Source organism: Sinocyclocheilus anshuiensis, unplaced genomic scaffold (assembly GCF_001515605.1).
Source record: "Sinocyclocheilus anshuiensis isolate Anshui unplaced genomic scaffold, SAMN03320099.WGS_v1.1 scaffold195, whole genome shotgun sequence".
Classification (NCBI taxonomy): Eukaryota; Metazoa; Chordata; class Actinopteri; order Cypriniformes; family Cyprinidae; genus Sinocyclocheilus; species Sinocyclocheilus anshuiensis.
Window position 1 is genome coordinate 1,889,061 of NW_015548236.1, and position 14,223 is coordinate 1,903,283.

At 37.0% G+C, this 14,223-nt stretch overlaps 3 protein-coding genes and 1 long non-coding RNA gene across 4 annotated transcripts; 3 read left to right on the plus strand and 1 right to left on the minus strand.

The window, feature by feature from the left end:
• Window positions 1–1,624: 1,624 nt before the first annotated feature.
• On the plus strand, window positions 1,625–4,515 carry LOC107654683 (claudin-4-like). The gene has a single exon (XM_016441869.1). It carries the CDS (start codon window positions 2,691–2,693, stop codon window positions 3,375–3,377), a length of 687 nt encoding a protein of 228 aa, XP_016297355.1. The 5' UTR covers window positions 1,625–2,690; the 3' UTR covers window positions 3,378–4,515.
• Window positions 4,516–4,720: 205 nt separating this feature from the next.
• LOC107654742 (uncharacterized) lies at window positions 4,721–5,455 on the plus strand. The gene is made up of 2 exons (XR_001630365.1): window positions 4,721–4,919; window positions 5,272–5,455. It is a non-coding gene; the product is annotated as an uncharacterized LOC107654742 (long non-coding RNA).
• Window positions 5,373–7,104, minus strand: LOC107654741 (uncharacterized protein C1orf109 homolog). The gene is made up of 4 exons (XM_016441973.1): window positions 6,522–7,104; window positions 6,268–6,447; window positions 6,033–6,151; window positions 5,373–5,634 (listed from the first exon to the last, which is right to left on the minus strand). Exons 1-4 carry the CDS (start codon window positions 6,806–6,808, stop codon window positions 5,594–5,596), a joined length of 627 nt encoding a protein of 208 aa, XP_016297459.1. The 5' UTR covers window positions 6,809–7,104; the 3' UTR covers window positions 5,373–5,593.
• Window positions 7,105–7,185: 81 nt separating this feature from the next.
• Window positions 7,186–10,101, plus strand: LOC107654740 (borealin-like). Its single transcript, XM_016441972.1, has 11 exons — window positions 7,186–7,281; window positions 7,394–7,494; window positions 7,565–7,693; window positions 7,857–7,894; window positions 8,008–8,080; window positions 8,167–8,231; window positions 8,736–8,818; window positions 8,940–9,035; window positions 9,371–9,500; window positions 9,584–9,670; window positions 9,832–10,101. The coding sequence occupies exons 2-11, from the start codon at window positions 7,401–7,403 to the stop codon at window positions 9,862–9,864; spliced, it is 828 nt and encodes a 275-aa protein (XP_016297458.1). The 5' UTR covers window positions 7,186–7,281; window positions 7,394–7,400; the 3' UTR covers window positions 9,865–10,101.
• Window positions 10,102–14,223: the final 4,122 nt, after the last annotated feature.

Genomic DNA, 14,223 nt, shown 5'->3' on the forward strand with positions numbered 1-14,223 from the left:
AAAGTAATAAATTGGTATTTTATGCCTATAACACACACCTCTGTCTTCTGTCATTATTGAGGTTCAGGAAAGGAAACCTTAAGAGGTCTGATTTTTTGTACATTTTATTGTACAGATATTAATGATTTTCAATCCTATATTTTTTTTAATATAATGGAATGTTTTCTAAAAATAGATTCAATTTAAAACCACTAGATGGCAACACCTACTTGGATCTACAAGGTAAACCACTCACAGTTGTGATGCAGCACTATCCAGCTTATATAGTTTTCCTTGCTAAATGTTTATGAATGTATTTCATATATTTATGTATTAATGGAACAGACCAACATTTAAATTCCCAGAAAATCTTGCTTGGCAGCTTTGGTCACTATTGATTTTTATCATATGGTAATGTGCAGCTTGGACGTTCCACTTCAAACAACTTTTTTTTTTTTTTTTGGTTCCACAGAAAATAGTCATTTATTAAGCTTGAAATGAGGATCCCCCCACCACTTTTCTCTCTTTATTTATTTTTGAAAGTCATTTGGGAAGTGTATATTTATGGATACTTGGATCAGCTGTTGATATTACGGTGTTCACATTTCTTTATTATCCAGTTTGCCTTTTTAAAAGCTGCATTCTTGTATGAATTCTACTTGAGCTTCATTGTGGGCTATCAGTCATTCGTCTGCTCTCTCTTTTTTGTACCCACTCTCTCATTTCCTGTGTCCTGTGCTGTTGTCATGACTACTGTTGCCAAGGAGAGGCAGCCACAAGAGAAAGGAAACCTAAACCAGAGATCTTGTAGCCGTAATATTTAATTCATCACCTCAGACGCTAACGTTTGCATGTTATGGAGCAGAATGAAACAAAGGAACCGGGCAAAATGACACAAAAAACAAAGTCTTTGGAAACAACTTAGTAGTAGTCCCTTTATCAAATAATTATTATAAAATGTAAGTTACAGTATATAGACCGGAAAAAAAAAATTACAACAACACTCTCAATTCATTGTTAATCACCTCGAAATGTAACCTTATATTACTGTAATCGGATCATTTGTACTTTTGTAAAATATCCCTTTACAACTTGACAGCCATGTAAATTCACACTTCTGCCTAAAATGTTGTTACACAGAGTGTTTTTGAGAGGATGTACATTACTGATGTTCTCCATCACAAAAAATGGACTGGCATACTGTTTCAAAGCGTGAGGATTTTGGTGTTAGTCATCACAGTCGCCCTCAGAAATGCCCACAACAGCAAACATCCTCACAAGCCCACTCTTTTAAAGCAATTTCTTTGTCTCGTTAGGGGAATGGCAAACACTCTTTTGTATCGGCCCTTCAAAAGCACTGAACGCTTTGAGGCGTATTGTTGATGGCCCCTAGATTGTCTTTGTGTTAATTGATCCGCTAGCAGACACCACTCTTGCCCTCCCTCCTCTGTCTCACTCCATCTGCCTTTATATCCTGCCATCCGCTGTTTTCCTTTCAGGATGAGAGTGGCTTTGCTCAACAGTGTTTCTAAAGATGGACGAGACTAGCACACTTGAAACACCTGTAAGGGTTATCGGGCTGTCCAATAAGCGATCAGCACTCTGACAGAAACCAACCAACCCATGAAGGTTTTGTTGCAGGGAAGAGGACATTGCTTTTGTCTTTGCCTAAGTGGCCTGAAGCATTTTTTGTGTCTGCTCTCGATACAAGAGTGTCTAACCTAAAGAGCTTAAAAGAGGACAACGTGTTTACTTTTGGCATTTATTCGCACAGGTGTCACATCTGAAGAACCTTTCTTTTTACTTCACACGAAACTGTTGGATAATTTACGAGGGCCTTTGCCATCATTCAGACACCAGTTTAGGTTCTTTTTGACATTTATTGGGTGCTTGGAAGTAATGCATCTTTGACAGCCACTGCATCCACGTCACAGTATCAAATTCAATCGGTGTGACCTGTTTGGGTAAGGCAACACCGGACTGGGTAGCAACAGAGGCACATGTCCCTGCAATAAGAGCAGATCTTTCTTTACCGAGAAGACAAGAAGTCCACCACACATTACAGTGGTGCGAGACCAACTTCTACCCTCCGGATGTAGCCTGTGATGGTGGGACTCTCATTGAAGTTCAATCAATCAATCCCATGTGGGTGAGTTGAGACAAGTGGCAGCAGTTCTTCAATTATTCATCTCTTCAAAGAAAGACCAGGCGAAAGTGAACACAACTGTCTGAGAAACCAAAAGACGGACTAGAACGTGGCTGAACAAAACTTGGTTCCAAGAATTTTGAAAGACAAATCTGAGAGGTCTGGCAAGGATCTTTTTAAGAAGGACTGACCGAGACTTCTGGCGGAGGATTGGGACCAAATAACAGACTAGAACAAAACTTTGCTCAGAGAATTTAAGGACACTCCGAGAAGTCCAGCAAGGAACTTTAAAGGTGGACACGAGGACTGACAAACTTAACAAGACCAGAAGACGGGCTAAAATGCATCTGAACAAAACTTTGCTTCAAGAAATTTGAAAGACAAAACCCTAGCAAGTAACTTTCAAAGAAGGACTGACCGAAACTTCTTGCTGAGGATTGGCAAACGTGCCGACCTCTTTGGGCAAGGAGGGCTGAAGCTATTATCTATAGTTGGAGCACCTGCAAGCGGAAAAGTGTCGTCGAGGTTGTGGCCCGAGGAGGCGTGGTACTCAGAGGGTGGCGAGATGGTGAACACAGGTATGCAGCTGATCAGCTTCACCTGTGCTGTGACAGGTTGGGTGATGGCTATAGCAGTGACTGCACTGCCCCAGTGGAAGGTCACGGCCTTCATAGGCAGCAACATCTTGACCTCCGAAATTGTTTGGCAGGGGATCTGGATGAACTGCATCTACCAGACCACCGGCCATATGCAGTGTAAGACCTACGACTCCATGCTAGCTCTACCACCTGATATCCAGGCGGCACGGGCGCTGATGTGCATTGCTATCTTCTTGGGCTGGTTGTCCTGCACCGTCTCTTGCTGTGGAATGAAGTGTACCACCTGTGCCGGGGACGATCGCCATACCAAGGCTGGCATAGCGCTTTCCGGTGGGGTGCTCTTCATCCTGACGGGCCTGTGCGTCCTAGTGCCGGTTTCCTGGACCGCAAACACTGTGGTGCAGGACTTCTACAACCCCAATGTTCCCCTCCAGCACAAGCGGGAGCTGGGTCAGGCCATTTACCTGGGATGGGCGGCAGCAGTGATTCTTATGATCAGTGGGGCAGTGCTGAGCAGTACCTGCCCGCACATCGAGAGAGGAGGGTACAGACGTGGATACATAGGCCGCAGTTTTGCAAACTCAAGGCCTTCTGCTCCTGATCCACCGAAGCCAATCACAACCAGTGCCCTGCCTCTTAAGGAGTATGTATGATAAAGATAAAAATGAAAGCAAATGCGGGAAGGTGTGGCTAAACAGGGATAATGATTAAAGGTGCACTCAGTGATTTCTGTTTCAATGGACAGATGCATTTTGTGTCATTATCACTCTGATGATCATGTCCATATTTGCCATTTGAAATCCCATTTATCTGCTTTTTCTTTCATTGCTTATACATCGTACACATGTTGGTGCTGTTCACTCCAGCTCCTTCGTTATATTGTCTGTAATATACATTGTATTTATTGTTGTATTGTTTGGTTTGCTTTTGTTTAGATATGTTTTTGTTTATGTATGTAAAGCACCACTAGTGGCACCAAAATGGAATTGCAATCTGCTAGTTTTTTCAGTGGAACATTGGCACAACCAGTGCTGTGAGTTTGGAGTGGAACTATTAGTTTGTCAGTGGTAAACACGAGTATTTGAAAACTGTTTTTTTTTTTTTTAATTTCTGTTTGGTAACACTGGTGGAGCAGAAATTACACATTTGACCTTTTAAAGTATGTAATTTCCGCACCACTAGCAAAAACGGAATTGAAAAAATAATGATTGGCACTAACACTGAAAAACAGATAGATTCACCACAAACACTGTGACACACTTCAGCTTTAACTGAACTGAATTGTAAAACACAGCTGGCCATGTGATCTCAGCTTGTCATAAGTATTATTCATTTCTTCAGGGGGTAAGGATTTTAATGTGGAAAAAATTACTGAGTGCACCTTTAATTAAAGACAGTCTAGTATCTAGAATTTGAAGCATAGTGTATGAGTAGTAATATTTGTAGTAGTATTGCAGTGGGTCTACGATTTTCAGAAACATTTCCTTTCCCTTGCTGCTTGTCACTCTCTACTTATTGGTGTATTTTCTCATAAGAAGGCATTTAGATTAGTTTTGATCATATTTTGACAAGATTTTTGTTTTAGTCCAATAGTATTAACTGTGGGCTAACTGAACTCTTAGGCCCATTTTGCAGTGTCTTTTTCCTTTCTTTTTTTGTAAATGGTAATCTATCTTGTGTTTTGTAGACAACTGACAGCACACCACTGCTGTCCTTAGAAACAGTACACCCACTTTTAGTATGTTGGATTGCTGTGTTCATTGTGTTTTCTCTATATTTATTTATTAAAATTATGTGAACTTGAACCATTTGAGGAAAAAATAAAAACGAAGTATGATGTGACATTGTTACAACCCCTGGCTCGAAGGGAAGCAACAAAAGGAAGGACACATGAAATCATAAGGCTCAATAGGAAAAGGCTTTATTAAACTCAAAAGTAAATCACTATAATAGAACAAAACACAACAGAAAAGATAATATTTCTGAAAACGTCAGCATCATCAGTGTGTAAAGCGGGGTGCCTGGCTGCTAGTGTAACGTGCTGTTGTAGCCATGGAAAAGTGCTCAAACCAATACAAATCAAACCAAACACAACCCAATATCCCCAAGTCCAAGACTCCTTTGTCTCTAATATCTGTTTTTAAAGGAGCGTCTGAACCACAGTGGCAGGTGTAGGCAATGGACTGCAGATTGAGGTGAGTCGTAGGGGGAGCTACAAATCACCCAAATTGTAATGGGAACCGTCACAGACATTCAATGACAACAGTGCAGTTGTTTTATCAATATAAAAAAAGCATAAATTAAATAACCACATTTATTAAAACAGAACACTGCTCTTCCAATGATGCTGATATTCAGTCTTTGACAAGTTAATGCCCACAGGAAAACAAAATTAATCCAGGAGTCTTGAGTTCCACCATTACTATACCGCTGTCCTTTTTTAAGGATCCTTCATTGCCAGACTGAGAACAACAGCCAACACAGGATGTGGAAATGACTTGATAAAATATCTGACATTCATTCAGTCTCCACGAAGTGCAGATTGAGGTGAGTCGTAGGCGGAGCTACAAATCACCCAAATTGTAACGGGAACCGTCACAGACATTCAATGACAACAGTGCAGTTGTTTTATCAATATAAAAAAAGCATAAATTAAATAACCACATTTATTAAAACAGAACACTGCTCTTCCAATGATGCTGATATTCAGTCTTTGACAAGTTAATGCCCACAGGAAAACAAAATTAATCCAGGAGTCTTGAGTTCCACCATTACTATACCGCTGTCCTTTTTTAAGGATCCTTCATTGCCAGACTGAGAACAACAGCCAACACAGGATGTGGAAATGACTTGATAAAATATCTGACATTCATTCAGTCTCCACGAAGAATGAAACTTGACACAATGCATCTAAAACACAAAAACATGAATTAACACAAAATATATATTTAGAGACCAAATTCTCTAATTTTACTGTTGTATATAATTGTATACATTACATGTACATACATTCTAATTTATGATTCTTATAAAATGTCACACAACAAACAAAATCTATAATTAATAGATGCAGCCAAACTACTACACCGTATCAAATTCTGTTTACAGCTGGTATCAACATATTAAATATGTTTTTTTTATGGCCACTTGTGATCAGAAGGGAGCATCACAAAATGTTCTGGACCGCTGTTTACACGTGTTTTTAGATCCAACCACTTGTAATCAGATCACCCAAGACAGACATTAATACCAGATGAAAATGGGGCCAAAGAGTGCAACCTTATCTACTCTAGGAAAAGGGGAAATATCTGCAATTCTCTCCTCTCCACTAGCTGAATGTAGAGATTCCCATCTCTTTGGTGCCGTTTCCATTAACGTAAGGTCACTGGGTGTCAGCGTCTGCAGGAGGTTCCTTCTCTGCACTAATCTGACCAGATGAATTTAAGATTCATTGCAAAATAATGCATGTACCTAACACAGAGAGAGATGAAGTATCACATTGAAGGCAACAGTGGTCATGATGAGGAATGACTTAAAGGATACTGTAGGTGGTAATAGCGATCTGCATCTTGAAGCCACTCTAACATATCTGAGATGGAGGGACAGATGTCTGATCTGGAGACACAACCAGCAATGTCAAGATTGTCTGTGTTCTTCTCATAGAACTGGAAAACAGCAGACACCTGTAGACTGATGGCATCCCGCACCCTCTGAAGAGCATCCCTGGAAATATGAAGAAGAAACCAAATGAAGCATTGTTTTTATGTGCAATAAAATGACAATCAAACAGGACTTACATTTTCTCAGCTAGTTTTCCCAGAACTGAATCCACAGCCAGTGACAGTTTGTAATGAAGGCGTTCTTGTAAACTAGGGATATTGGCAAGAGGTGTGTTTGCAATCTGAACGTTTTTCAGTGCCTTCAACTGCACTGCAAGGGGTCCAAGAGAGCTCATGAGAGGTTTACATTCAGCTAGTTCACTGTCCCAAATGCTTTTATTCGCTTTTAGCGTCTCAAAGCATTTTTTGAGTTGTTGGTGCAATGATAATAAAACAGCACTGGACATTAACAAAAAAAAAATCATTTTCAGTGACAGAACTCGAGAAACACTGTGAACGACGTTCTTTTACAGAGGATTCATATAACTAACCAATATATTAAATATATCTATTATATATAGATACTCCGCAAATATTTAAATGTATCTGATAAACTACAAATCACATATGTGAGAGCGAATAAAATCGTTCTGTTTCCATCGTAAAAGTACATGTGATAACTGCGATGCGCTCCTTCCGGGAACATGCATCATCCACCAATCCGCTTGTTTCTTTCTTTAGCCGTGACAGTAAAACACTCAACCATTGGCCAGACTCTTCGTTTAGGAGAGGCGATATCTTATTGGTCAGAGCACGAAGCATGTTTACAAAGCGACGGTCAAAGCTGCATTCTGATTGGCTTACTGACGTAGTAGCGTTAAATTTGAAAAGGCTCTTCCTAACTGCCGATGTATGCTACAGTGAGAGACACATTTTCGACATAGACCGGGTTATTAGAGTAAGAAAAATATAAATGCTTTTTTTTAAATTAACTAGATATGTACCTAGTACTAATATATATGAGCGGAATCGCCATGGGGTTGAAGAAATGTATCGTCTTTGTTTTTCAGGTTCATCATGGCACCGAGGAAACGCACACAGAATGCTAAAAACAAGAAGAATTCCAAAACACCGAAACTGGAAGCTTTTCTGCTAGATTTCGACGATGAAGGTAAGATTTGTCGCTAGTGTCTCAATACTAAGTATTTGTGTCCACGCTTTAAAAACGTTACTCTTTGTAGTTCATACCGTTGTTGAAAGACTGAAGGAGAAGTCGAACAATCTTCTGAAAGATGCAGACAACCTTTACAAGACCGCTCTGATAAAGCTTCCCATGGCAGTGAGGAAAATGAACTGGATCGAGTTCTGCAGTAAGGATTTTCCTCTTTGTTGTACATGTGATCATATGTCAGTTGCTCGGTTTTTGACCAATAGTCCATGTAGCCTATGTTAATATGGGGTAAAATAGCATAGGAAGGAATAAATATCGCACATACTTTGGTATTGTCTCACGGTTCTTATTTTAAACTTCAGATATAGAGAAGCCAAAGTCACCAGTGGATGATTCAAAGGTACTTGCATTAAACATGTTTGTTTATCCATATGTTTTACATGTTGTAAACGAATCAGTATTGTTAAATCAATCACATTTGGTCTTGATTTAAAGTGTTCTCTCTCTGATCAGGTGAGGGAGGAAGCTGCTCAAGTGGAGCTTGCTATTGCTGAGAATCATGTGATTCTCAAGTTTGCTGCCAAAGGTACATTTTGCATCCTCTGTCAGCTTGTAAAACCTTCTTACTTGTATTTTCAAAAGATGACCTTCCAACTTTCATCTCATTTACAGAAGCCAAGAATGGTGCAAACTCAGAAGATGAAAACGTGGCACCCCTTAAGTCTGCTGTCAAAAAGGTAGGTCTACTTAGTAGAGCATTCAAATCATGTTGAAGTTAATGTATTGACAAAGATGAGCACATGTGATTGCCGTGTTGTCACTATCTAGCAGGAGAAAAACTCTTTGAGCCTCAAGAAATAAATGTAAAAATATGCATATAATGTTCAAATGTTTATATTCCATCTAAAATCTGGATTATCATTTTTAAAACAGCCAAGTAGGAAATGTTGAAGGCAGTCTAGTACACGTTTACTTTGACTTTTACATTTATGCATTTGGTGGAAGCTTTTATCCAAAGCAACTCGCATTGCATTTGCGGTATACATTGAATCAGTTCATGCATTTTCCATGCATAACCTTTGTTGCTGCTAGTGCCATATTCTACTGTTTGAGCCACAGTTATTTATGTTAAAGAAAATGGTTGGTAATACTAGTCTTTGAAGGGTCCTTGAGAAAATCTGGCCCCTGTTTATGTGTGTACAGGAGCCTGACTCCCTTTCTCTCCTTAATGTCTAATGTAGAAGAAAGCATCAAAGAAGGCACCTTCTACCTCAAAGAAGGCCAGAGCTCTCTCCATCAGCAAACAGAGCAACACCATCCAAAGGTAAAGAAAATGTACAATCAGCTAATATTAAACACACCGATTTTGTCCTAATAGTGTTCCCTCACAGAATCCCAGTGGTTTGTTCTGGGAGTCTGAATCCATATTTGCTTTTTGTACATAGGTCTACAAGAAAGCCTCTGATCACCCCTGCTAGAAGTTTACTTGAGTCTTCAATCATTGGCGCCACTCCGCTTATCACACCACGCTTTGACCCAAGGTAAATACTTACACATGAGATGACATTGTGGCTTTGATTGTGATTTGCTTGAATATTCATGACTTTTTAATATATTTGACTTTCACAAATGACACATTTACTAAAAAAAAAAAAAAAAAAAAAAAAAAAAAATTTTCAATCTACAAAATCCCATTTCATTATATCAAACTAAACCTGGAATTACCTAGTCCCCATCTGTGAAATGCAAACACAATTTTTGCATCCCTAAGGTCCAGATAATTTAAAAATGTTTTCCAAGCTGTGTAAAAACTAGTCTGATTGATGAAATTTTTCTAAGGGCTATTTGTGTGAATGTCTTTTTTTTTTGTCGTCAGATTGCCCAAGACTCCAGCACTGAGACTTGCACGTCACAGGGAGAAGGTGTACAGCATGTCTGTTAACGGCTCACCTATTGTTGGCTGTGGAGAGGACATTGTCATTAGTGTCCCCCTCGCAAACGGAGAGGTGGGTGATTTGATACCGCTACTAATGAAGTTAAACACATTGTGTATGTATGCATACATGACATGTTTTCTTTATCATTTCAGTGCATTCAGCTGCTGGCCAGTGAGATGGACTCTGTGGATCTGAGTCAGCTGGATGAGAAGGCCCTACGCAGTATCAGAAACCTGCAGGTATGTGTTGCTGTCACTGATCTATAATAGAGGACATTATATAATATAGATCAGTGGTTGCTGTTAATTTTTAATGGAACTTCTAAACCGTTTTTATAGTGATACCACCTTCTAAATCGGAAGAAATTAAAATAACGTTTTTTGTTTTTCCCCCAATGCAGAATCGTCTCACAACTCTGTGTGGAACAAAGTGAACGCCCCGTCTCCAGTTTTGTACAGCACACTGCATTGTAATATCACTTCAGACTGTCAGCATTGTTTACTCTTTACCGTTTTATTTTTGTATTGTAACGTGTGGATTTTGCTTTTAATATGTGCTATAGTTTCATTCCCATTAACTTTTAAAAGGTAAATGTAAATAAGATTAGTTGTGGTCATAATCTGTGTTGTACTGCCTTTTGTAAATACGACTCTTAAATACCATGATTCCACTATGCTTCCGCTGTCTCTTGCTTTTCCTTGTCCTATGTTTCTTTTGAAGGTTTTTTTTATTTGGTGAATATTTAATCAAGTATATGGTAACCAGGAGGTGTCAAGCTCTTAAAAAAAAAGAAAAAAGAAAAATAAATAAAAACCAACAAAAGCTGTATGATGGCAAAGAAAAAAAAAGATTGTTAATAGTGCTGGGTAGTAACTGATTACATGTAATCTGTATTACATAATCAAATTCCAAAAATGTTGTTCTTGTAATTAAGAGTATATTATAATTTAAAATGCTTCTAATCAGGTTATAGTACATTTTTTTTTTATGGATTACATGATTACATATTCTTATTCATACAGTGGCCGTAAATTATTCATAATTTATTGGTTGTGGATGTCTGTACAAAAAATGTTCACACCTGAAAGACTGGGCGTGTCGTTGTTTTCATGTTTATAAATGTGTGTTTAATGCAGGGCTTCCCAAACGTCACCTCTTAAAATATTTGTTGAAATATAGAAGCAGATAATATTTCAATAATTTAACAACATATTTGTTATTATGCATGTTTACAGTTCTCCGATGTTGGTTAATGGCAACAATAACATGCAAGTAAACAAATAAAATATTTATATTAATAGTGTTTAAACTGCTTTTATTTTACATTTTTATGATTTCATGAATTTTTAGGTTTTTATCAGCTCCGTATTCACCATTCACTCTCTTATCGACTCATTAATGTTTAATGCATTTTATGATGTTGACATCAAAACATGGAAAATGTTTTCTTTCTCTTTGCTTTTTTTTTATATCAATATGGTACGTTTAAAACAAGTTTGATAAAGTAATCTAAAAAAGTAGTCATTACATAACCTAAAATGAGTAACCTAGATTGCGTTACTAACTACAGTTTTCATCATGTAATCTGTAATCAGTAATGGAATACAATTTTTAAGTAATCTACCCACAGCTCTAGTTGTTAATTTCTGATGATATTCCAGTCAGATTCAGTTTCAAATAATTATATTGGTATGGTGAAAATAATCTTAAATTACATACAAATTTAGAACACGCACACACACAAAAAAACCTAGATTTAAATATAACATGGAATGCAGTTGAGAATATATCTAGCAACAGAAATATTTTTTCAACTTATAATATTTCTAAAGTTGTCTATGTAAATAGTGTAGTATGAAGTTAGTTCTCACGTTGGATACCTGTCCTGCTGGATGCTTTTCACTGGCACGTTTAAATATATGTGTATATATATATATATATATATATGTGTGTGTGTGTGTGTGAGAGAGAGAATTATATTTCAGGAGAGGAATTTCTGATCTTTTGTAAAGGATTTCTTTAAATTGACAGCCTAGAAATACAGACAGCACCTGTTCTATAGTATTGCTTAAACTAGATTGCCCTCTGGTGGTTGCAGTATAAAACATTGATGACAGGTGGACTGATGTCAAGTTTCAAATGAAATTGGCTTCATGCTTATGAAAAAGAAAAACACTGCCAGTCCTTCTGACTGCTGTGCGAAGCCAGTTGGAGAGAACATTAATGGAATGATTGTGAATACCTATCTTGAGTCATGACAAATAGAAAGCCAATAGGCCTATGTTCTGTGAAATAAAGCGGAGTATATTCTCTCTAATATGCATGAGCATGTTAGTTTCATTATTATTGAAATTGAACGGGATAATTAAATTTTTTGCAGTTCTTTAATTATTTGGTTGAATGTATGAATTTATTTATTTGTTTATTCATTTTTAGTCTATTGCTCTCTCCTAAACACTCAAGCAAACTAAGTTTTCTGTATAAATTATCAACACATATCCCTCACATATGTGTATATTAGGGCTGTCAGTTTAACGCATTCATTTAATTAAGTAGTTATAAAAAAATAACACTATTAAAATATTTTAACGCAGTTAACGCACTGGCCCCGCCCCCAGACCTGTACGTCATCTTACATTTCATACAGTTGACTGTTGACAAATATGATGCAGGGCAACAACTCCATAAATGCAGTTATGCCCTAAAATTCAAGATATTGGGGCAAAAATGCCCCTATATGTGTTTTTGTCTCATATTTATATCATATGATATCACACGAGCAGGGAGAGCAGTAGGCTATTACACGAGTAATATTTCTGATTTTGTCCCTAATATAACGAGTAGGGCTGGGTAAAAAATATCGAAATCTCGATTTTAATCGATTCTCATCTTTACGGAACGATATCGATTCTTAAATCCCAATAATCGATTATTCTACCCTGTTTTCAGTTAATGGACGGAACATTGAAGGGCACCTCGCCACCTCCCATCCAATAAATCACAATAAGCATTGTGCTTTGGTACTTTTAATATGAAATAAAGTCTCAGATTTCAAATGATGTCTGTTGTATTGCAGTATTCAAGCAATAAATGCCGTTTTGGCGCTGTTTAATGTGGAGTGACAGATCGCCGGAGCCCCTCAGTTCAACAGACGCGGCAGCACGAGGCGCACGTGAACTGATCATCTCCTCCACATTAATACCAGTTTCAGCACAAAATAAACATTACTAAACAACCGAAGGTAAGTTAAAAGAAAGAGTACAACTTTACAATCCGTATTCTGTCTCATGTAATCACACAATCAGTGTTTCAGTCGAGCAAAGACTTCAATATAACGTCTTGTAAACAATGTCACTTAACATCAGTTACCTCAGAAAAAAAACAAAACATATTCTGTGACCATAAACTCGTTAGTCAGCTAGAAAAATAAACTGTAGAGAGGGGCATGTTGCTAAATATATGCACCATATAACATATTAATTATAATTTTTTTTACTGTTCTTCAGTGTTTAATTTGTTTGAATAAATCCGTCAAGTTTTATGACAGCTACCATTTAAATGTTTATAGCCTATTAAAAAAACAAAAAACGAATTGAAGTAGAAATATTATTATGTAATTGTAACTTTATTATTTAAAAAACTTAATTAAGTGTAATTTTAGCAGTTGTGTAGCCTGCAAATCAGTCAGTTTTAACCTTCAATATTATAGTAATGTAGCTAGTACCAACTGACTCTCATGTATATTTTACAGCATTAGTTGAGAGATTTTTTTTCCTTGAGAAAATTTGGCATGTAGCCTACTGTACCTGATATATATCCAAAGTAATCGATATTGAATTGAATCGAATCTAATCGAATTGGTAATCGAATCGAATCGCAAGCTTGTGAATGAGAATCGAATCGAATCGTGAAATTTGTGTCAAAACCCAGCCCTAATAAGGAGTATAAAAGTGATTTTATACAACAGTTCAGTAAATAAGAAGTTGATATTGTGTTATATATTAAACACAATATTATGTGTATATATTACCTATAAAGCCACAGCAGAACTATTGCTCGTCTCCGAGGAACACAGCGTGTTTAGTTTCTAAAAGAATCCGCGTTTTGAACGAATTGTGTGAACCAATGATTCAAATGCCAATTCATTAAGTGAGCCGTTTACTGAATTCCTGAATGAGTCAGCCGTTTGAACGAATCGACTAAAGACATTTACTGCCACCTGCTGGCAGATTTAGTTTCTTATTTAGAGTATAATTAAATTAATAAATAATAATAATAATAATAAAAATAACATTAAAGGGATAGATCACCCCAAAAAAAATGTAAATTCTGTCATCATTCACTCACCCTCATCTCGTTTCAAACCTTTCTTTTGTGGAATATAAAGGAAGGTATTTTGAAGACTGTTGGTAACAAAGCTGTTTTGGTTACCATTGACTTTCATTGTATGAACAAACAATACTGAGATGTTTCTAAAATTCTTTTATGTTCCATAGTTTATGTTAGCCTAAATTGTTGTTGTAGCCTAAATGTTTGTGTAATATTTTTTTTGTTGTTGAATCAAATCAAATATTTCTAAAGCTACAATTTGTAATGTCTTCTTGATACGTTCTCACTTAACACAAACATATCTTTAAATAATCTTTTGTGGGTACTTTCATAGTCAAATTTATTTTGCGATTAATTGGATTAATGAATCGAAACATCATGTAATTAATTAGATTAAACATTTTAATCGACTGATAGCCCTAGTGTATATATACTGTATATGTATATATATATATATATATAT

Coding starts and splice junctions, on each gene's coding strand:
- LOC107654683 (XM_016441869.1), top strand. CDS start 2,691: ATGGTGAACACAGGTATGCAGCTGATCAGCTTCACCTGTGCTGTGACA.
- LOC107654740 (XM_016441972.1), top strand. CDS start 7,401: ATGGCACCGAGGAAACGCACACAGAATGCTAAAAACAAGAAGAATTCC. Junction 7,495..7,564: donor GCTAGATTTCGACGATGAAG/GTAAGATTTGTC, acceptor TACTCTTTGTAG/TTCATACCGTTGTTGAAAGA. Junction 8,081..8,166: donor TCTCAAGTTTGCTGCCAAAG/GTACATTTTGCA, acceptor TCTCATTTACAG/AAGCCAAGAATGGTGCAAAC.
- LOC107654741 (XM_016441973.1), bottom strand. CDS start 6,808: ATGATTTTTTTTTTGTTAATGTCCAGTGCTGTTTTATTATCATTGCAC. Junction 6,448..6,521: donor GGAAAACTAGCTGAGAAAAT/GTAAGTCCTGTT, acceptor TCATATTTCCAG/GGATGCTCTTCAGAGGGTGC. Junction 5,635..6,032: donor TGGAGAGGAGAGAATTGCAG/ATATTTCCCCTT, acceptor TTTGTGTTTTAG/ATGCATTGTGTCAAGTTTCA.